At 51.2% G+C, this 23,822-nt stretch overlaps 1 protein-coding gene across 2 annotated transcripts in view; it reads left to right on the top strand.

The window, feature by feature from the left end:
* The window catches only part of CDH22 (cadherin 22), a 142,656-nt gene that overhangs the window by 46,270 nt on the left and 72,564 nt on the right, over positions 1–23,822 (top strand). For both annotated transcript variants that reach the window (XM_027558383.1, XM_027558382.1), the window contains exon 2: positions 12,260–12,912. In XM_027558383.1, coding sequence (XP_027414184.1) covers positions 12,658–12,912 — 255 coding nt within the window. In that variant the 5' untranslated portion in view covers positions 12,260–12,657. The remainder of the gene's footprint in view (positions 1–12,259; positions 12,913–23,822) is intronic.

Raw genomic sequence — 23,822 nt, forward strand, 5'->3', positions numbered from 1 at the left:
ATAGGAGGGTAGGAAGAGACAGACTAGAAGAAAGGGCAGGGGAAAGGAGGAAAGCAGAGGAAAAGGGGGAATGACTAGAATGGATATTCACACAATGGAGTACTAGGCAGCAGTGAAAAGGAAAGACACAGAACAAAAATGAATCGTAAAAACAATGCTAACAAGACACAAAAGAGTGTATACAGGATGAGCCCATCAATCTCAAGTTAAAAAACCTAAGACTGTTGGAATGCATAATGAGTTGGTCAGCTATATAAAAGGCAAGGGTCTGGTCATAACAAAAGTCTGGGAGAAGGGAAGCAGTGGGTTATAGTCAAAAAGGGACACAGTAGGGAGCTTCTGAAGAGGGGACCATATTCAGTGTTTTGATCAAAGGGCGATCTACAGGGTTCATTTTCTAATTATTTGCTAAATTTCTCATTTATGTTTCTTGTACTTTTCAGTATGAATGTTGATTGCACAGTTTTAACTGGTTACCAAAGTCAAGAAAGAGGAGGAGGAGGCGAGGGGGCACTCAGGAGTGAGAGGGAGAAGGACCTCCCGGGACTCTGCTCAGCTGGCCCCACGGCAGGGCCCTGCCCCCCATCCGGCCGCATTTATAAAATGGAATAAATATTGACACGGCCAGGATGGTATTCAATTTGTCCTGATCACTGGGCTGCGGTGAGTTCTGACAGGGCGAGGTGTAAAACAGCAGCTCGGATGTAATTTCTACTGTCAACATGATGTACAGCGGGCTCTGCCTGCGGCACCAGCAGGCAGGCGGGATGGGGGCAGGGCGGGGAGCCAGGTGCAGGCCCCGGGCACCTGGCATGGAGGGGCCAGGTGGTCACTTCAGGGCAGGTGAGCAGTGGCAGCCAAGGCATGCATGTGTGCATGTGTGGGTAGGTGTCAATGTGTATGCACGTGTGTGTTCGTAACTTTCACGGGAAGTCAGGCTACAAGTAGACAGTCAGGCTTGGGGTAAATAGTGTCAGGAGGCGTTTGGGGGAGGGACACAGCTCATCCTTAGAGCCAAATGCAGGCCTTTCCTTCCTTCCCAGCAGCCACTAAGCCCCTCTTTGCTCATTCTCCTTCCCCACTCTCTGCGCAGCCCATTTGAATTCCACATCTACTACTAGCTAGCTGTGTGACCTTGGGCAAGTCCCTCAGCCTCTCCTCGCCACTTTCCCTTCTTCTGTAATAGATATTTTAAAGAGAGCTGCTGTAAGATTTCAGTCAGATCGTTGATATAAAATGCCCTGGAACTAAGTGTTGCCTCTTATTATTAGCTAATTGAATGGCACCGTGCCTGGCACACAGTAAAAGTGCTAAAAATGTTATCTATCATTATTCTCGGTGACTCAGAATCAGCTCAGAACATGCACCCTACCTCCCTTTCTTCCTTCTCTATTCTTTCATCTGCCAAGGCCATTTCCCCAAAGGAACACAGCCTGGGACAAACCCCACTGTGTCCCGTCACCCCCTCCTCCCTCCCCAATTCTGATCAGAGTGAAATGGGATTGTGAAGGGGGGTGGTGGTAACTTACCTTATTGTGAGGAGTAAGCAAGGTAATGCCCAAAAAGTGCTGGAACACTAATGATCAATAAACATCACTTAAAAACCAGGGGTCATGCCCGATATTGCTCCCCCGTCATTCCTTACGTCTGACGCATCACCAAGCCTGGTCCACTTAATTTCTTAAATAATTCAAATCTGTTGCTTTCCCTCCGTCCCATACGGCCTCCCTGATCTATTCCAGCATCGAGTCCTCTTGCGTCCCCTTTTCTGGTCCTGTACCTGTACAGTTTGTCTTTTACGTCTCAAGCCCATGATCTTCTTCAAAACACAAGTTTGATCATATCTCCTTGCTAAAAAGCCTTCAATGCCCTCCCATTTGCTCTGGAGCTAAAATCTAAACTTCCTAAGACCCTTGGTGAGCCGCCTCTCCCCTTCACGTGCTATGTGAATTTTCAGGCCCTGAATGTGGCTTTGCACCTTCTATTACTCGGGCCCCAGTATGCCTCGGTCATCCTTTACCTTTTAGCTCAAAAGCCCTTTCTCTGGGAACTGCCCCTCCCTGGCCCACCCAGCCCTAATGAGGTTCCTGTTAAACGTGGTAGTCCTCGTTACCTTCCCTCTGTGAATCTGCCCCCATTGGTAATTGTGTATTTACTTGTGAGATGATCGGCTTAATGAATGTCTTCTTACACACACACACACACACACACACACACACACACACACACACACACACACACCAGGGGGCAGAGACTTTGCATTGCCCACAGCTACATCCTCAGCCTCTAACACAGTGCCTGGCATAGAGTAGGTGCTCAATAAATATTTAATGAGTCAACGAATGGAACAAACAGAAGGAAATGATGCCACAGAAGGGCGGTCTGCAGGGAGGTGGTATGGCAATAACCAGGCAACCACGGTGCGTGCCCTTCTGTCCATTCATCCATCCATCCATGCCTCCATCCATTCATGCCTTATTTCATCCAGTTCACTCACACATTCAGCAGCAGCCAGTCTGAGCATGTACGCAGGTATGAACTGAAGGGCAGAGAGCGGTAAGGGAGGTGCCCAGAGCCAGCTGGCCGGATGCTGAGACGAAGACAAAAGAGAGAGCCTGGTTCTGAGCCATGGCTCAGATGAGTGAGCTCACTGGGGAGGTGGTGGAGGGGAGGCAGAGAGACTGCCTGGAGGAGAGGGCAATGGGGCTGGGCCCCATGATGGGGGTCAGGGATGGATGTGGGGCAACGTGGGAGAACGGCATTCCTGGCAGAGGGAACAACAGTAGGAGCAAAGAACGAGGCATGAAAGTAATAAACAGTGGTTGACCCCGTCTGCCCAGAGAGATAAGCGCGTGGAGAGACGCCATGACAGCAACCTCCCCGGTGGTCCACTGGTTAAGAATCTGCCTTGCAATACAGGGGATTTAGCTTCGATCTCTGGTCACGAGAACTGAGATCCCACCTGCTGCAACTACTGAACCCACGGGCAGAACTAGAGAGCCCGCATACTGCAACTAACCCGACACAGCCACATCAACGAATGTAAAGGGTATCTTTGGAAACAAGGTGGTGACAGTGACATGGAGTGGGCCGGCCCAGACCTCCCGAGGCCTCGAGTGGCTGTGTGCGCAGTGGCTCAAGGAACAAGCTTTGGAGCCCACAGCCCAGAGGTTGAATCCCAGCTCCACCTCCTCTGGATGAGTCTGGGGCAAGTTTCATGAACTCTCTGTACCTCAGTTTCCTCATTTGATAAATGAGGACAAATAACAGTCCCCACCTCAAAGGATTATGTCTAGGGAGAGTCACTGAACATGAAGAACTCTGCTACTCTGAATGGTAACTAGTGAATGTCAGGCCTGAGTCTGGACTTTATCTTGAAGGCGAAAGGGAGCAGGGGAGAGATTTGAACAGAACCTTCCAGACTGAGCTAGGCTGCATGAAGGTGCCTCTGGCAGCATGCACAGCATAGACTGGGGGCAAGACTGTGGGCCCTTGGACCAGCTTTGCAGATGGGGTAGTCCTTTATATGGGTTACATATGACCCCTCGTGTCCCCTCTCTCCCCTGATCTCCCACATTTTCCTCCCTCGATAACGGTCCAGCTACCAAGCCCAGAAGCTCTGGCATATCCTGAGCCCCCATTCAAACACTCAGAGAGATAGTCCCCACCCCACCTAGAAATACAGCACTGTTCACAGGACACCTGCATCACCCCCCAGGGCCCTGGAAACAGCCCATGGGCTCAACTCACACAGAGTAGGCCCCTATGCAGTCAACCCTCCACACTTACTGAGCACCTGTCATGTGCCAGAAGTTGTTCTAGTTGCTGGGATACTGTGCGCATGCGTGCTGCCCCTACACACATCATTACTGATGCAAAGGCACTCATGTGCTCAGGCACACCCATGCTCACGCGCGTCAAGGCAGGCTGAGGCAGTAACTGGTGTGCTCTCTCACTTGTGACTCCGCCGTGCCTTCCATGGAGCAGGGGGTTGGGAAGGGGCAGTGAGAGGTGGGCAGACACAAGGTGACTCTGCCCCATACCGCTCCACACCTCAACAGTTCCTATATTACTCTGGGGTCTGTTCTGGCCTGGAGGGAGAGTATTGAGCTGGTAGGGATCATTTCTCCCCCGAGGGAAGGCAGCAGCCAAGCACAGAGAGCTCTGGGCACAGGATCCAGCGGGCACAGTGCCCTTAGGGCTCAGACAGGGCAGACAGGAACCAGGCTGCCAGGCACAGTTCCCACTGGCAGACCTGGGAGCCAGGTAGGCATGGAGAGAGGACATATACATGTCAGGCCAGCGTGGGGCAGAGAGGGAATGAATGGATGAGAAAATGAATGAACTACCTCTTCCTGCATTACACATCCCCTCCAGGGCAAGAGCCCTGGAGCCAGAGTAAGCACCACAACCTGGTACAGGACTTCACTCTTCTTACAAAGAGGTGCATTCATGGGCTTCTAGCAGTTGTTAAATAAATGCATGAATGAATAAATGAGTGACCAAGGGGACACATTTCTATGAGCCCCCTTTACCTGGGCAGGATACTTTTGTACACAATAGAAGTCCATTAATAATTTTATTTTTAATTTTTTAATTAATTACTTTATTTTAATTGGAGGCTAATTAGTAATTTTATAGTTTTGGTTTTTTTTTTTTTTTTGGCCTCACTCCTTGGCATGTGGATCTTAGTTCCCTGACCAGGGATCAAACCCATGCCCCCTGCATCGGAAGCGAGGAGTCTTAACCACTGGACTGCCAGGGAAGTCCCTCCACTGGTGTTTTTCAAGTGACTAGAAATAATAGTAGCAATGGCCATTATCATTACATTAGCTTGCATTTATTGCCAAACACTGTGGATCTCTTCACTTGCTCATCTCATTTATCCCTTACACTGACTCTGGGAGGTAAGCACTGTTACCTCCATTTTTCAGATGAGAAAACTAAGACGCTAGAGAAAAGGAGAAAATTACCAAGATCATACAAACAGTAAAGCAATGGACCTGGGACTCAAATTCTGTTCTGACTTTGGATCTCTTGGTTTCAGGTCCCCTGAATGTTAAATTCTGTCCCAGAGATCGGGGCTAGGAAGATTATCAGAAGTTTGGGGGAGGAGGCACAGGTGAGGAGCCCCAGGCTACATGATGAAGTTCCTCCTGCTTTGTCCTGCCTGTGGGGTCACAGAGCCCTGCCCCTCTTCTTAGTCTTGGCAGAGTGAGAGGCTAGAAAACAAATGTGGGATGAGTTGGATAAGAATCCCTTCCTCTGTCCCCAAGAAGACAGCCAGATGACAAAGAAGGGTCTGGAGCCACTGAACTCGCAGTGCTGCAGCCTTGGCAGGAATGGTACTAGGGCACTAAAAAATCAAGAAAGGACATGCTGGTCACTCAGCCCGGATTTTAAAAGTATACACTGTAGACAGCTGTGGTGATGCCCACAGGACAGATGGGGCCACAAGAAATCATTGAGGCTGGCAGCTCCTCAGTCAAAGGGAAAGACATGTTGCCTGAGCAGCTCCCAAAATCTACCCGAGGCAAAACTCTCCTGAGTCCCAGGCCCCAGCTCCTTGTTTGGCTCTGGCAGGTGGGTGTAGGAAAGAGCAGGGAAGGGTGGAAGAAGGAATAGACATGACCTCTGCCCTCTAGAAGCTTGTCATCACAGCTGACACAAAACCTCAGAGGAAGGCCTAGCCATAGAGGTCTGAAGGGGTTCAGAGGAAAGAAGAAAAGGGGAGTCTGGAGGAAGTAGGGGCCAGAACTGGATCATGAAAGCCCAGAATGGATATCTTTGGTGGTTCAACAATACCATCAAGGATACAAACTTTTCCATCATTTTTAGTAGGGCCCTTTGGCCTCATGGTCCCATTGTCCCAGAATGGCTGATAGTGCTCTGGCCATCACCTCATATGTGCAGAAAACAAAAGGCTTCTCCTCAAGACATCTCTTTTTAAAGACTAAAAAAATATATATCCAGAAGCTCTCCAGGGCTTCTGGATTTCATTGACCAGAATTGTGTGTATGATACTTTATAGACCAGTCACTTGTAGAGACGGGAGAATGGCTCTTACTGGCTTAGACTAATCACTGTTCAGAGGGGAGGAGCTGCGCACATGGCCCAGCTGTGGGAGGGTGGATATTAAAACAAAATTGAAACAAGAAAGAAGGTTAGGGGAATGAATTAGTCTTTAGCAGCAAGCCCATCTTTTATATTTCCCATCACTCTGTTTACACATCATAAAACCCAGCCAGACTGCTGAGGTAGGGGGGCAGGAGCTGGGGGAGCAGGCAAAACGGACCTTCAAAAATCCCTAGGGGGGCTGCCACCCACTCACACATGTCTCCACATATTCTCTTCCCAGCCTCTCCTGAACCCACTCCAGTCGCGCCAGCACACGCACCACCCAACCGAAATAGCTTTTGTCAAGGCCACCAATGACCTCTGTGTTGCTAAATCCAATGGTCAATTCAAAGTCTGCATCTGACTTGACCTATCAGTAGGATGACCATACAATTTACCGTCCAAGCTGAGAGTAAAAGGGGGTAAGACACTATTCATAGTTATGCCAGGACAGAGGCTGTAAAGTGGAACTGTCGCAGGCAAAGGTGGACAGAGGGTCACCAGTCAATGCCTCCTCCCTCCTTTCTTCTATGGGTTTCCAAGACACCTCCTCTCTCCCCGCCTCCCTTCCCTTCTCTCCCCGCCTCCCTTCCCTTCTCTCCCCGCCTCCCTTTCCTTCTCTCCCCGCCTCCCTTTCCCTCTTTCCCCGCCTCCCTTTCCCTCTCTCCCCGCCTCCCTTTCCCTCTCTCCCCTCTTTCTCAGGCTCCTTTACTATTTCCTCATCTCCCCAGTCTCTACGTGCTGAGATGTTGGACCTCTTCATCCGCCCTCACTTCTTCACAAGCTCACGCAGCCTCAGCTCTGAATACCACCCAAATTCCCACAATTATACCTGCAGGCAGGACCTCACCTCTGAACTCCCGCCTCTGAACTCCTGACTGTAAGTGCTAGTCGCCTGCTTGATGTCTCCGCTGGGTATCCATCCGGTTGTAATATGTCCAAATGAGTCCCTGATCGCCTCCCCAGGTTTGCTCTGCTCATGCTTGCCTGCAGCCTGTGGGAGGGCACCCCATCATTTCTGTTGCCTAGGCTGCAGGTGTGGTCACACTCCTTCCCTCTCTTTCCCTCACACCATTTCTGACCCACCAGTGTATCTTGTGGAGGAGATACACGCAGGAGGAGCCTTACTTCTCAGCACCTCCTCTGCTCCCACTTGGTCCAAGCCACGTTTACTCCTCAGCTGGATTATTGAAATAGCTCCCTCGCCACCCACCTCCCCTATCCCAGCTTCCCTCTGTTTTAAATCCACCAGCCAGAGTGATCTTTTAAAACACAAGTCAGATCGTGTCATTCCTCTGCTCAAACCCTCCTATGGGGTCCCATCTCACTCACAGAAATACCCAAAGGAGACCCTACAGGCTCTGATGCCAAGCTCATCTCACGGGCTTCACCTCCTGCTGCCCCGCTGCACTGACTCCAGTTCAGCAACACTGGGCTCCTTGCCGTTCCCCCTGCACACCACACGCGCCCTGACCTCAGGACATGACGTCCTCACTGCTGTCCCCTTAGCCTGGAATGCTCTTCTTCCACGCACATGCACAGCTCTCTCCTTCGCTCACTTCAGATCTCTGTTCAGATGTCATCTTCACCGCGGGGCCTTCCCTGACCACCGTATATAAACTATTACTTATAATACATGATTGAGAGAGAGAGAGAAAATCCCCACCCCCAACACTTCCTGTGCCCCAGATTTGTTTTTCTCCATAGCGCTTACCATCGTCTGACATGTTGTTTGTTTGTTTATTCTCTGACCCCCACTGGAGGTGCAAGAGCAAGGACTCTTTCTTTTCATTGTGCCGAGAACAGCATAGAGTGGAAACTCACAAACATCTCTAGAATGAACGAGTATGCACCAGATATACACACACACATATGCCAGCATGCACAGTTGCAGACCCATGCCACAGGCGTACAGGAACTACACACATTTACCCGAGAAGCCAAGAGCACATGGATTAGAGGAGGTGAGGCTGATGAGCAGACTGGGTGAAGCCAACACTAACTGAGCCAGGCTGGGGCTCAACTTTTCATCCCACGTGGGACTCAACAACCGCGCAGTAGAATGAGACGTGCAGCCCAGAGAAGGCCACCAACACGCCCAAAATCTCACCAGGAGGCCCAATGGAGCCAAACGTGACCCCACGGCACTACAGCTACCTCCCCTGAAGGACTCGGAATTCCAGGATGGGGCCTTGTACTTGACACCCACTCAGGACAAGCAGCTGGAACAGGAAAGAAAGGAAGGAAGGGAGGGAACAGGTTGGAGTGTCTGCAGCAGCCCTGGCAGGTCTGTGCCGAGCAGGGTTGGCTTGCGTCCAGGGCATCTGGCCAACACGCCCGAAGGCAGACCCGGTGGGCTGAGGTATGAAGGCCCAGGGAGGGAGGAAGAGATGGGGTTGTGAGGACCTCGCCCCTCAAACAACGGTGCAGGATCAGTGCTGTACAAGGGCGCCTGGCCCAGGGGCAGGTGGGGCTGAGAGGCGGCCACCCTTGTCCTGCCAAGCGAGCCTCCTGACCTGGGGCTGATCTACTCGGAGGGGCATCTTTCCCCATCCTCCTAAAGGTGCCCTCTGCCAAGGAGAATCTGAGTCCTGGGTTCGAGGCTCCACCCATCATCAGGCATCCTGTGCAAACTTGGATGACACTCTTGGACTCCGCCCCTTTCTAAAGTGGGAGCTGACCTTAGACCTCTGCACCCTCCCCATATAGCGCACCCTCTCCTCCCCAACACCCCAAACGCCACCTGCCCCCATCCCCCCTGTGCTTCAACTCCAAGTGCCACCTTCTCTGTGATGCTGTCCCTACCCCGAAATTCACTATGCCTGGCCCTCCACATTGAAGGGCTTCATCAGGAAAGTCCCTTATGGCCCTGTGCCATTTCGTTCTACCATGGTTTTTTACTGTACAAAGTCCCTCCAAGCCTTTCTCTGCACACTCAGAATAAAATGGACACTGTGTTTCTTCCTCCGGTCCTCCTCAGTCTAGCCAGTACCCCTCTCTCTTTCATCTTCATCTGGACTGCTCCGTGCCAACCACAGTGACCTCCTCCCCGTTCCTCAGCTTCTCCAAGCCTCTGGACCTTTGTACAGACTGTTCCCTCTGCTGTCCCCAGCTCCGTCTCATTCCTCCAGATCAGCCAAATGTCACCTCTGAGAGGTCCTCCCTGATACTTTGTCTATAATAACACACACCCCAACTCTTTCATCACCCTCTTCCTTCCTCTTTCCTGCTTTATATTCCTTCTTAATGCTTACCACTCCCTGGAATTGCATTGTAGAATTTATTCCTTTGTTACCAGAAGGTCAGCTTCATGAGAGCTGGGACTTTATTTTATTACTTTGTCCCCAGTGCCTAGCGCAGGAACTGGAATCAGGGAGGCACGGGTAAATATTTGTAGAAAGAGTCTATGAATAACCAGAAGAAATGCACCTCTCTCCTGTCACATAGCTGAGGAGCTGATTGCATCTTGCTGTCTTACACAAAGAAATGATCTTTAAAGTGTGTTGAATGAATAAATGAAATGCATTTCTGTCTCCCTACTAGTAGCAGACACCAATGTTTAATGAATGAATGAATGATTGAATCTTAGTATGTCCCTGTCTTGTAAAAGGTGTTATAAAGAAAGACATAAAGAAGAGAGGGGGATAGGGGGAAGGAGAAAGAGCCACAGTGGGGTGCTTGCACACATTGAGGGATTGCCCCTTGTTCCCACTTCCTGCACCCCCCCCAGCCCTCCCCGGAGATGGTCCCCGACTCCCCAAACCCTCCCTCCCACCAGCCCCTCCCCTCTGCATCCCTGCAGGGCTGTGATGAGCCCTGAAACTGCCTGATGGAGTCAGGGGACCAGTTCCTGCCACGCGCAGGGAAGTCATAAGCTCCAGGAAATGAAGGCCTCAGAGCGGCGCCTCCTCCTCACCCATAACCCCAGTCTCATTAGGACCAGCCCTGACCATAACATGGGGAATCGACGCTGGATGCCCAGAGGCAGCAGCACAGCTCAGGGACCACCCGGGTGGGGGAGGGTCTCCCAACATCTTCAAGCCTAGACCCCCAGAGTGGGTGAGGAGGGTGTGGGACAAGGCTGGGGATGCTCTCATCAGGGTCCCAGGTCCTCCTAATGTACCATCAGTTCAGGGTGGGTCCTAAAGGGAAAGGGCTGGCTCAGGACATCTCCCTTCTATTCCTCCTTACGGACTGTGGGGGTTTTCCCCTCCTCACTGCCATCAATGCAGTTTTGACCCCCTCACCACTGCCCCTACCTCCCAGCAGATGACTCCCTCCCCCAGAACCCTTTCCATAAAGAAATTCTGGAGCTGAGAGTGGGAAAGAGCACTGGGGAGTTGAGCATCTGTGAAATGGGTATAAGACGCCCACTTTCACAGCTGCTGTGACTCATGTGACTTAGTGAGTTAAACTGCGGCGGGCCCCCACCTTTTTGGCACCAGGGGCCAATTTCAGGGAAGACAATTTTCCCATGAACCAGGGGTGGGGGATAGTTTCAGGATGATTCAAGCACACGACATTTATTGTGCACTTTATTTCCATGATTATTACATCAGCTCCTCCTCAGATCCTCAGACATTGGATCCCAGAGGTTGGGGACCCCTAAAAACGCATGAGAATTACCCACTGGGGTCCTGGGTCACATGAAGCCCATGTCTTCTGCCCCCACCCCCAAATTCCAGCCACTTCCTTTGCCCACAGGTGGACCTGGCTGGGGCCAGGCACTTTCCCAGGTTCTCTGCTTAGCTCCACACACCTCACGTTTCCAGCCTGCCTCTCCAAACTAGCCAGATCACCCCCAGCCTGGCTGCACACTCAGCTACCAGAATGCCCATCCCTTTCTTCTCACCCAATCAGATGCCCCCTCCTCCAAGCAGCAGCCCTGATATCCTTCCACACACCTGTGCCTTCCAGACAGGTGTCAGGTAGCACCCCCTTTTACAGCCCTGATTACATGCCACCCAGCATTTAAGTTATTACTGGGGGGTCTTGTCTCCCACCCCACTAAACTGTGAGCTTATTTCATCTTTGTTTTAGCATCCAGCCCAAACCTGGACCAGAATGGAAGCTCAGCAGAATGGAATGGTTGAATTGAACTAGGCTGGGGGTGGGGGGGGTGGGGGGGTGGGAAGGGAACTTGGGGATTCACCTCTGCTCACGCTTCTCAGTGGCTGAAACTCCTCCATGGAAGCAGCTTTGCTGTCCCCTGTAAACACCCACATGAAGCCATTATTCATCATTATGGCTTGAGTAGGAGTTAGTCCCTCAGATCCTTTCTGGCTGAAAGCAGGATCTGATGGGGGGAGGGGGGTGGCGGGAAGGAGAGATGGACTGATCTGGGGAGGCAGCGCTGGTCTGGGGTAGTGGGGGGATTGTCTCTCAGTCTCCGGGAAAAGACGGTTTTCTGGGGTGGGGTGGGGGGGAAGGGTTGGAGACACTAAAGGCAAGCACAGGGTGGGTGTGACCCTGCCCAAGCCACACAAGGTGCCTCCAAGCAAGGCCCTCTGGGACTCAGGTGCCCCACTCCTGAAAGGGGGGGTGTGGAGGGACTCACCTGAGAACAGAGGGCCTTCCCCGGGCTCTTGCTTTGGATGGAATGACCTCTCTGCGCTGCCATGGGAGGGCGGGAGGGTTGGTGGGGTGGCCGGCTGGCTGCTGGACTCTATGCACCCAGGAGGCTGGGTCCTGGGAGCTCTGGAGTTTTTCCAGAAGGGCTGGCTTCTTCTCTGGGCCGGGGGTTATGGGGGGTAGGGGGGCTGGGATACGGAGATTGTCAGGAGGTGGGGGGCGGGCAGGAAAAGCAGCTCAAGAGGTCCCTGTCCCTGTGGGCACGTGGGTTGGCCCAGGACCACTAAGAAAGGGCTGGAGCAGGGGGTCTGAGGAAAAGGGATGCTGGGGGAGGAGAGGTGAGTGGTGGGTGTTCAAAGGAAGCACCCGGGCTAGGGAAGCGAGCGGGGCAGGGGCAGGGCTGCTAGACCGCAGGCCCAAGAAGGCGGGGACCACTCTGGCTTGTTTGTCCCGCCCTGCACAGTGCCAGGCACACAGCAGGTGTTTAATTGGTACCTAAAACGACAAAAAGACCCAACCCGCCCCGTCCCCGCAGAGCGCCTCCTCTGACGTCTTCTTGTATCTCTCACAGGCTCCTGGGCGGGACGGCCCCTAGTCCCCGAAGGACCAGCCCGGCCCCGGCCAGCACCCCTTCGCGCAGGAACCATGGCGCATCCCAGACTCCGGAGCCGCCGTGGCGCTGCCTGGTGACCCAGCCGCGCCGGCGCCAGGGGGGCGCGGGCGGGGACCTCAGGGGGCCGTCCATGCCCCGGGTGCGGTCGCGCCCCCTTCCCCTCCAGCCGGGCGCCCCCGCGGCTGGGCGGCGATCAGGGCCGCGGGCCTGTCCGGGTGCCCCGTCGGGGGCGGCGCCCCGGCGGCCGCGCTGAGCCCACCATGTGACTGCGGCGCCGCTCCGTCCTGGCCACCGAGCGGCGACACCCTGGTGCCTCCCGTCCATGCTCCTGGGCCCGGGCCCCTCGCAGGCCAAGCATGAGGCCGCGGCCCGAAGGCCGGGGGCTCCGGGCGGGAGCCGCGCTGTCGCCCGCGTTGCTGCTGCTGCTGCTGCTGCTGTTGCTGCCGCCGCCGCCGCCGCCGCTGCTGGGAGCCCTGTGGGCGGCGGGCACGCCTGCGCCGTCGGTGCAGGACGGCGCGCCCGGCGCTGGCCGCGTGAAGCGCGGCTGGGTGTGGAACCAGTTCTTCGTGGTGGAGGAGTACACGGGCACCGAGCCCCTGTACGTGGGCAAGGTAAAGTGGGACCCAGCACCCGCCATCCTACTCCTAGGACCCCAGAGACACCCGCTGGCAGATGCAAGGGATCCCAGTTCCCTCCCACCCCCTCCCAAATCCCTTCTGCCTCCTCCCAGCTGCCCTGATGGGGCGGGCGGACCACAGGATCCTCACTCTGCTCGCATCCCTGCCCTGCATCCTTCTCTGGACCCTCTTGCTTTCGCATCTTAGAGCAGAGAAGACTAGTAGGGCGGAAAGCCAGTCCCTCTTGTAGCTGGACCCAGCTAGAATGCAGAATGCTATGCTATGCTATGCTAAGTCTCTTCAGTCGTGTCCGACTCTTTGAGACCCCATGGACTGTAGCCAGCCAGGCTCCTCTGTCCATGGGATTCTCCAGGCAAGAATACTGGAGCGGGTGGCCAGAATGTAGACAGGAGTTTGCAAATCTGATCATGTCACACACAGTTTCCCTGCTATGCTCAAAATCCGTTCATAGCTTCCCATGCACTCGGGGTCAAGTTCAAATTCTGCTCCGCTGCTTGCAAAGATCCAACTCCTCCAACCTCATCTGCCACACTCCCTCTGAGTTTTGGGCCACGACACCCTTCTGATGCCTTTCCCTGGTCCCTCTGCTGCCCCCACAGGCTTCTGCCAGCCCCACACCCCCTTACCTACCTAGATCACTTGCCTCCCCTAACTGCTCCATCCTGCTCCTTCTTTTTATTTATATTTTTGACTGCATTGGGTCTTCCTTGCTGTGCATGGGTTTTCTCTAGTTGCAGAGTGGGGGCTGTTCTCAAGTTGCAGCGGTTTCTCTGGTCGTGAAGCGCAGTCTAGCGTGCGTGGGCTTCAGTGGTTGTGGCACATGGGCTCAGTAGTTGCAGCTCCTGGGCTCTAGAGCACAGGCTCAATAGCTGTGGCGCACGGGCCCAGTTGCCCGGCAGCATGTGGGATCCTCCTGGACCAGGGATCGAATCCACATCCCCTGCATTGGCAGGCAGACTCCCAACCACTGGACCACCAGGGATGTCCCCATCCTGCTCCTTCTGCTGCTGACTTTATCTCACGCTCAGGTCTCCACTGAAATGCCACTTCCTCAGAGAAGCCATCCCTGATCACACCCATCTGGGACGGATCCCTCTGCATGAGGCTGGACCTCCCTGTTATGTGCCCCTTGAGGTCCCCATATCTTTCTTTCATAACACTTCATTATGTATGTGTTTTTGTTTGATTATGCAATTAATGCACGTCTTTCCTATTAGATTGTGTTTGTTTTGCTCACCGTAAAATCCCTGGCGCCTAGCACAGACATTGCTCACAAATTGTTCATTGAATGAATGAATGAATGAAAGCTACTTTCTCAAACTGAGTAAGTGTTGGTTAATGTGACTGAAGGTCTATGCCTTCAGAGTATATGGAACTGAGAAGGACTTTTGTTCATCCCTTTAATCCCTAAGCCCCTCATGGGTGCTATGGTGGAGAGGCAGAGACACCCTGGTGCATAAAAAGCTTCACAGGTCAGCACCTGGCACTGAGTAGGCATTCATTAAGTGGTATCTGTTGGCTGGCTTTGTGGAAGTGTTTTCTAAATGCCTGAGCTGGGTTTTAATGTATGAGTAGGAGTTTTGGCTGATGGGAAGAGGGCATATCCTATAAAAAGACTTGACGGCCTGACAGAACCTGGCTTATTTAGAGTCTTGTCAGCAGTTGAGAGGTTTATGGTGCATGAGTGAAGTGGGCTTCCCAGGTAGCACTAGTGGTAAAGAACCCCCCTGCCAATGCAGGAGACAAAAGAGATGCGGGTTCTATCCCTGGGCCAGGAAGATTCCCTGGAGAAGGACGTGGCAACCCACTCCAGTATTCTTGCCTGGAGAATCCCATGCACAGAGGAGCCTGGTGAGCTACAGTCCATGGGATTGCAAAGGGTTGGGCACAACTGAAGTGACTTAGCACACACACGCAATGACAGTTGTATATTTCATTACTCATAATTCAACGTTTGGTGCTGTGGCCTAACCTAGGTACAGGGGAAATGGAAATGAACAGCCATATGCTTGATCCAAGGCAGATTCTTAACCGCTGGACCACCAGAGAAGTCCCTGGTTGATTGTTTATTGTTGTTTTCTCATTATTCCCGTATGAAGCATTTAACTCTTAAACTGCAAGGTAGAAATCATTCCATTTTGTAGACAATGGACTCGAGGTGCAGAGTGGACAGGCATAGAGTGAGCAAGTGGCTTAGCCAGGATTGAAACCCGTGTGCTGCTTCTCCAAACCTCTCCAAGACCTCCAAGCTTGGGAGAGAGATTTGGGTCCAGAAAAAGCCCAGAAACTCAGGGAGTGACTGACATGTCTACCTGATTGTCCCCTGCGGTGGTCTCAGGCACCTCGGCCGTGTTGTCTGCTTACCAGCTGGGGCTCTGAGAAGGTCTCCTCAGCCATCCACATCCCCAACAGATGAAAGAAACCAGCTGCTCATTCATTCACCACCTCCCATCTGCATCCACCTAGCAATTATTGTCATGAGTCAAACACCACCCCTGTCTCCTTGAACCACCATCTCCAGGTGATGGGGGTCCCTAGTACCTCCCTTCCTGGTAAGAAGGGGAAACTGAGGCCAGAAGAACATCATGAGCATCATGCCAAGGCCATTCAGCTTTCCAGGGACTTTTGATCAGCAGAGATGGCTTGAGTCCAGCACAGTGCTAGAACCAACCCCAAGAGGTGAGGCTCTACTGACACCAGGTCTTGCCCCAGAGCATTTTTTAATAGTATTTTTTTGTAATATCTTGACCCTATTTATTTATTTATTTTAACTTTTTGGTTACGAGGCATATGGCATCTTAGTTCCCTGACTGGGAATCGAACCCACACCCCCTGCTGCGGAAGCACGAAGTCGTAATCACCGGGCCGCCAGGGAATTCCTCCAATGCAATTTAAAAAAATTTTTATTGGCGTATAGTTGATTTACAACGTTGTGATAGTTTCAGGTGTTCAGCAAAGTGAATCAGTTATACATCTACCCACTCTTTTTTGCATTCTTTTCCCATATAAGTCATCATAGAGTACTGAATAGAGTTCCCTGTGCTGCACAGAACTGTCCTGCATTAAGCATCTTCTGTGAGCCCCGCACTGTGCCCAGCCCCAGGGATCCTTCTTCTCACAGCAACCTCTCCCAGCATCCCCACTGCTGTCATGACTACGTTATCTTCCCCCTCCATCATCTTCACCCAGAGCCCCTGCTCCCTTACTCTCAAGGCCACCTCCAGAACAGCACTCTGTGCAGGGAGAAGAGAGAAGTTTCCATTTCTTTGCAAACATGTGCCCAAAGCACCCTTTCTTGTGAAAGTTGGTATAGTGTGTGGTTCAGGGATGTATATGTACATGTATATGTATCAGTTCAGTTCAGATCAGTCACTCAGTCATGTCTGACTCTTTGCGACCCCATGAATTGCAGCACGCCAGGCCTCCCTGTCCATCACCAACTCCCGGAGTTCACTCAGACTCACATCCATCGAGTCAGTGATGCCATCCAGCCATCTCATCCTCTGTCATTCCCTTCTCCTCCTGCCCCCATACCCTCCCAGCATCAGAGTCTTTTCCAATGAGTCAACTCTTCGCATGAAGTGGCCAAAGTACTGGAGTTTCAGCTTCAGCATCATTCCCTCCAAAGAACACCCAGGACTGATCTCCTTCAGAATGGACTGGTTGGATCTCTTTGCAGGCCAAGGGACTCTCAAGAGTCTTCTCCAACACCACAGTTCAAAAGCATCAATTCTTCAGCACTCAGCGTTCTTCATAGTCCAACCCTCACATCCATACATGACCACTGGAAAAACCATAACCTTGACTAGACGGACCTTTGTTGGCAAAGGAATGTCTCTGCTTTTCAATATGCTATCTAGGTTGGTCATAACTTTCTTTCCAAGGAGTAAGCGTCTTTTAATTTCATAGCTGCAATCACCATCTGCAGTGATTTTGGAGCCCAAAAAATACAAAGTCTGACACTGTTTCCACTGTTTCCCCATCTATTTCCCATGAAGTGATGGGACCCGATGCCATGATCTTTGTTTTCTGAATGTTGAGCTTTAAGCCAACTTTTTCACTCTCCTCTTTCACTTTCATCAAGAGGCTTTTTGGTTCCTCTTCACTTTCTGCCATAAGGGTGGTGTCATCAGCATATCTGAGGTTATTGATATTTCTCCCGGCAGTCTTGATTCCAGCTTGTGCTTCTTCCAGCCCTGCGTTTCTCATGATGTACTCTGCATATAAGTTAAATAAGCAGGATGACAATATACAGCCTTGACGTACTCCTTTTCCTATTTGGAACCAGTCTGTTGTTCCATGTCCAGTTCTAACTGTTGTTTCCTGACATGCATACAGGTTTCTCAAGAGGCAGGTCAGGTGGTCTAGTATCCCCATCTCTTTCAGAATTTTCCACAGTTTATTGGAAAATGTATTTATATTATTATACATATACATGTACATGTATATGTATTTATATTATTATACATATACATGTATGTGTATATGTACATGTACATGTACGTGTATATGTACATGTATGTGTATGTGTATATGTACGTGTATGTGTATATGTATATGTACGTGTATATGTACATGTACATGTATACGTATATGTATGACTGATTCACTTTGCTGTTCAACCAGAGCCAGACTGCCCGGGCTCAAATCTCAGCTCTGCTGCTGACTCCTTTTCTGACCTTGGCACATTTTTAACCTCTCTGTGCCTAAGTTTCTTCATCTGCTGAGTGAGGCTGTACCTGGCACCTACTCAGAGTTGCAGTGAGGATTCAATGAGTTAGCATATGCCAAGAACCTGAAGAGCACGTTCTATGTGCCCAGTAAGTATTAGCTTTTATTATGATGGATCTTGCCTGATATTCCCACTGCCTTGAGTATACACTGGTATTAACCCACACCCCTAATCCCGAAAACCTTCGTTGCAACCCAATGTGCTAATTTCTCTCCACAAAGTAGGGGGAGGTGGTCGCCAGCCCACCCCTCACTCTGGGAAGATGAGCTCGTCCTCTTGAAAACCACCTGTTCCCATTCCAGCCAAGTCCCACATTTGTACAAGTGGTTGTGTATGCACACACACATACACACACATATGCACACATTCATATCACACTCTCTCACTCATCAGGGAGAAAGGACTTCACAGTTTCAGTTAATTCACTGCTTCCCGGTCCCCCGCCCCAGGGAGCTGCTGGGAGCATCCGTCCTTGTCGAATTCCAAAGGTAGCTTAGCAACAGCAGCATCCGTGGAGTGAACCCCAGGCGCCCAACGGTAACCTATTTTACAGCCGCCTCCTCCATCACTCACCACCAGGCTCCTGTTGGCACCTGCAGAAGCCACTGGGCCCCGTGGTTGTCACCAGGGCCCCACACCAACAATTCCCTCTGCTGTCCTGCCCCCCACCCACCCCAACAGCTTGGGGGCTCACCTCTTCCCTACACCTTCTTACAACTCCCACCCTCAGAGCGGCCCTCCCAACATTTCCATACAATCTGGGTACTTTGACTAATCCCTTTTCCGAACTGTAATTTCCCCCGAGGCTTCTGTCAGCTGGATGTGGGTTTTGTAGGATTTTTAATTCTTTTTTTTTTTTTTTTAAGAGAATTATGGGGTCAGCACTTATGACCAACTCCTGTGGGCGGTGAGATCTATTTTAGATATACGGCAGGATTAAAGTAGGGAGGAGAGCAGATTTAATTAAGTTGCTAATATTTAAAGAAAATTGATGAACTCCTGGTTTACGAGTAGCACAGGCATGAACAGATCCCTCATTCTGGGGGAGGCTTTTTATTTGATTTGCTTTCCGTTTAAATCCTGGGCTCGTTTTATTTGCGTAGCCGCACTGTCCGTTTAATTGTCTTTAATAAGGAAAACGTACCTCTGCTCGCATTTAATTTTGATTTAATTAGGAGGAAGTAATTAATGGCCTCGTAAATCCCATTTTTCAGCACCACCACCCCCCCACCCCCGCCCCAAGGATGAGAAGCCATCACTCTGGTGTTTTTCAAGTTGTTTATGATCCAGGGCTGAGGCTTAGGGAGGGGGAATCCCCTGCGGGGCTGTCTCCAATAGCTGCAGAGAAAAGAACCCAGATGTGGAGGCAGACAGGCCTTGGGCTGCCTCTTGTTAGCTGTGTGGCTTTAGGTAGGATGTGTGCCCTCTGTGAGCCTCAGTTTGCCAATCTGTACAATGGGGAGAGGATGAACTCTGAGCCATAAGATCATTATGAAATATCAAGGAGGTAACAGTAGAGGGTCTAAAAGTGTGCCTAGTGATTGTCCTTCCTAGTCTAGCTCACGGGTACCTGGGATTGAACAGAGTGACTGGATCCTTCAGAAATCCTGGAAGACAGTTGCAAAATTCTAATGACAGTTGCAGGGCTTCCCAGGTAAGCGCTAGTGGTAAAGAACCCTCCTGCCAATGCAGGAGACATAAGAGATATGGGTTCAATTCCTGGGTTGGAGAGATCCCCTGGAGGAAGGCATGGCACCCTACTCCAGTATTCTTGCCTGGAGAATCCCATGGACAGAGGAGCCTGGTGGGCTACAGTCCATGGGATCTCAAAAAGTCAGGCACAACTAAAGCGACTAAGCACGCACACACACAATGACAGTTGTATATTTCATTATTCATGTATTCAATGTTTGGTGCTGTGGCCTAACCTAGGTACAAGGGAAATGGAAATGAACAGCCATATGCTTGATCTGAGCTCATCATCTCACATACACACTTGCGCGCTCTCTCTCTCTCTCTCACACACACACACACACACACACATACACACACACACTCACCTCTCCCACTCCCCCTGTATTTTCTCTGCATACTTTGTCAGGACACCTATTGTGTGCCTGGCATGGGGAATTCAGACAAAGATGAACCAAAGTTAGTCCCTGCCCCTGAGCCCCATGAGAACTGGGGAGACGGACTGCAATCTAGAGGTGTCATAGGCGAGTGTGGAGCAGAGGGGAGGGTGCGTGGCGGAGGGCAAATGGGAGGGCTGCCTGCAGGAGGAAACGAGCTGAGCCTAAAAGGCAAGAAGAGGGACTTCCCTGGCGGTCCAGTGGTTAAGACAGCACACTTCCAATGCAGGCGATGCAGGTTCGATCCCTGGTCAGGGAACGAAGATCCCACATACCACATGGCAGGGTCAGAAAATAAAAATAAATAAACTAAGAATAATAAAATAAAATAATACTTATAATAATATAATTAGTATAATATAATAATAATACAATAATAAAAAACAAATACTTAAAAAATAAATAAAAGACAGGAAGATGTTGCATAATGGGCCCCCTGTCTCCAGTGGGTCAGGATTTGAGTCTATGGTTATTATGTCAGGAGCTGGGGGAATGGATGCACTCGGTGACCCTCAATCTCTCTTGAGACCAGGTGCCAGAAGAGGAAAGGAAAGGTGTCTTCAGTGAGCACTTCGTATGTGCCAGGGGCTCCCACATGTCGTCTAGTGCCTCTTTAGACTCCGAGGAAGCTTGGTCAGTCTCATTTACTGTTGACAAAACCGAGCTTGGAGGAAGGTAGCCTCTCACTCGGGGCCAGGCAACAAGTGGGTGACAAAGCAGACGCTGGCACCTGGCTCTTCCTATATCCAAAGCCCATCACCTCTTCTGATTTTGAAGTCCTTTTCCAAATGATGAGATAGAGGCTCAGATTGAAAAGGCCACCAATGACCATGGCCTGCGGGTCCAGGGTGGTACAGGCCTCTGTCGAAGCCAAGCAGCCCCATGACTGCCCTCCAGCCCACCCCCTCTTCCTTTCTCCCTCTTCCTTAACCAGAAATGTTGTAAGCGGACTAAGTGAAGTGAAGTGAAAGTTGTTCAGTTGTGTCCGACTGAGAAGGTCAGTTGGGACCTGCTCGGCTTTTCCCTTCTCCAGGGGATCTTTCCAACCCAGGTATCGAATCCAGGTCTCCTGCGTTGCAGGCGATTCTTTACCAGCTGAGCCACCAGGAAAGCCCAAGAATACTGGAGTGGGTAGCCTATCCCTTCTCCAGCGGATCCTCCTGACACAGGAATTGAACCAGGGTCTCCTGCATTGCAGTCAGATTCTTTACCAACTGAGCTACAGGGAAGCCCTGTAAGTGGACGAGATTCCAAAGGCTGCAGAGGGACCAACCTGTGCTTTGGAGTCAGACAGACCTGGGACCATCTCAGTCTGTTCTGGGAAATGGAGAGACATTTAAATAGGCCACAATGTTTTCTTTTATGTTTATTTATCTTTGGCTGCGCTTGGTCGTCATTACTATGCACCAGGCTCTCTCTAGTTGTAGCAAGTGGCAGCTGCTCTCTAGATGCGGTGCGTGGGCTTCTCCTTGGCTTCTCTTGTTGTAGTGCACGGGCTCCAGGGTACGTGGGCTCAGTAGTTTCAACTCACTGGCTGTAGAGTGTGGGCTCAGTAGTTATGGCACATGGGCCATGGCAGTTGCCCCATGGCATGTGGGACCTTCCTGGGCCAGGGAACAAACCCATGTCCCCTGCATTGGCAGGCGGATTCTTAACCACTTAGACTACCAGGGAAGTCCTGCCACAATGTTAAATTAGACTTCTGCAGAGGCTTGCAATCTGGCATGTAGTAAGCGCTCAGTAAATAAAAGTCCCAGCCTCCAGCCTCATAGCTGAGGTTCTTGAGAAATATCATCCTGGGATAGAATGATCCGCATGTGTGCGCGTGCTAAGTCACTTCAGTCATGTCCGACTCTGTGACCCTGTGGACTCTAGCCCGCCAAGATTTTCTGTCCACTCCCTCTCCATTCCAGAACCAGGACCTGGGCGGGGGGTGGGGGGTGGGAAGCAGCCCCGACCCAGCCCAAATCTGCAGCTCTGAGCTCTTAGCTCCTCCACAGGCTGACCGGCTCTGTCCGACTCTGCTGTCCCCAGAGAGCAGCCCCTGGGCCCCAGCATGAGCTCTGTGTCACACTTCATGGAAGAATATCAATGACGTCATCACTGGGTTCCACTCCCTCCTTTCTATTCCTTACTGGTAGGCGATCCCTGGCCAGAGGCTGAGATAAAATGTTAAAGGCTTCAGGGATGTGATGGAGACCTAGGAGACAGAAAGGGAAGGCGACAATCACTTACAGAGTGTGTTGTTGTTTAGTTGCTGAGTTGTGTCCAACTTTTTTGCCACCCCATGGACTGTAGCCCACTAGGCTCCTCCTAGTCCATGGGTATTTCCCAGGCAAGGATACTGGAGTGGGTTGCCATTTCCTTCCCCAGGGGATCTTCCCGACCCAGGGGTTGAACCTGTTTCGTCTTCACCGCATCTGTGCCAGGTAGGACTTGATCTGATTTCTCAGGTGGAAAAACAGACCCAGAGGGATAAAAATAACAGATGGTGTGATCACAAGATTCATGAGTGATGGGTTCAGGAGATTGGCTTCCTGCACTTAGCTGGGTGACCAAACAAATGACCTCCCCTCTGTGTTCCTCAGTTTCCTCATCTGATAAATGGAACTAAGAATGACATTTCGTTCTTATTAGGGTGGTGATGAAGACTAATAAGATTACCGCTGTTATGCATTCCCCCAAATGGCATCTATTCCACCAGACTTCCAGGGAGGAGTGTGTGCTGATTAAATAAACCCGCAACGGATCTGACTAGGAAGTGGGTGAAGTCATCCAGAAAGGGAACCCATTCACCCTCTCTGGTCCCCACCTCCTCCGGGCAGAGGTGGAGGAACAGCGTAAACAGCAAACAGGAGAGACAGGTCTCCTCATCTCCAGCACTGCCGATGATTCAGGGCCGATGTCTTGAGATAATTTTATTGGGGGTATTAAACTGAGTTATGAGGTTTTTACAATCCAGCCACTTATGAGAAATCTATTAACAGTAACTGGACAGGAAGAAGGCTTCTCAGTGGAGCCCAGGACGGGCATTAATTGGGGCAATCTATAACAGGACGGGGACCCGGAAAGGTTCCACCCGACGCCTCCATTTACTCCCCGCAATTTCTGCTGAGAATCAGCAGACTCGCCAAAAAGAGAGAGATGCCCATTAATCGGCTAATGAAATATGAAAATGTTTATGGGCCATTCAATCTTCCAAATGGCACTTCTATAATCCACCTTTCAGACACAAAGTTCCACCAGCAGAATTTATACCCAGGCTCCTCCTGCATGGCAGGGGGTGGGCTTTTATCCCTCTTTGTGATGACTTCATTGGCACCTGTTATCCTGCTGAGTGGGCTGGGGTACATGGCCTCCTGGCCTGAAAGGGGCCTTTAGGGCTTCTCTTGTTCATGCCCCATCTTGACGGAAGCTTAGAGAGCAGCAGAGAGCCACCCAAGGTCACTGGCTTCCTTGGATGCGTTTTCTTCTGCTCAGAGCTGCCTGAGAGATTTGGACGTTGTAGGATAAGGACTTGGGTGTTTCTAGGTGGGAGAACAGTCTTTCTGCTGGTTCCTTGCCCAGGAGATCTCGGTGCAGTGAAAACAGCCTGGGTTCTGGAGCTTAGCATGCCTGGATTAAATCTCAGTTATATATAGCTAACATTTAACAATAATATAATAATAATGATAGCTGCCATTTATGGGACACTTACTATGTCTCGGGCAGGACTGATTTTCAGCTAGTACCTACCAGTATAGTTGTACCAGTTGCTAAAATAGTGAAAAGGCTCCCTACCTGTGGTTAATAGTCTGTTTCCTCTCCCTCCCCTCGCTCCCTCTGCTCCTCGGACCTCTCTGTGATCCAGCATCCAAAGTGTTCCCACCTGGACCAGCAGGGGCTCTGCTGTGGCACCACTCCATAGGCAGTGCCACTGCCAGGCTGGCTGTTACATATTGTTAACATCGTCTGGTGCCAGGCAAGTGCTAAGGGCCTTATGTGGACTTCAGACTCAATTAGCCCTCCATTTGGGCTCCCCA

The sequence above is a fragment of the Bos indicus x Bos taurus genome, chromosome 13 (genome assembly GCF_003369695.1).
Source record: "Bos indicus x Bos taurus breed Angus x Brahman F1 hybrid chromosome 13, Bos_hybrid_MaternalHap_v2.0, whole genome shotgun sequence".
NCBI classification, from domain to species: domain Eukaryota; kingdom Metazoa; phylum Chordata; class Mammalia; order Artiodactyla; family Bovidae; genus Bos; species Bos indicus x Bos taurus.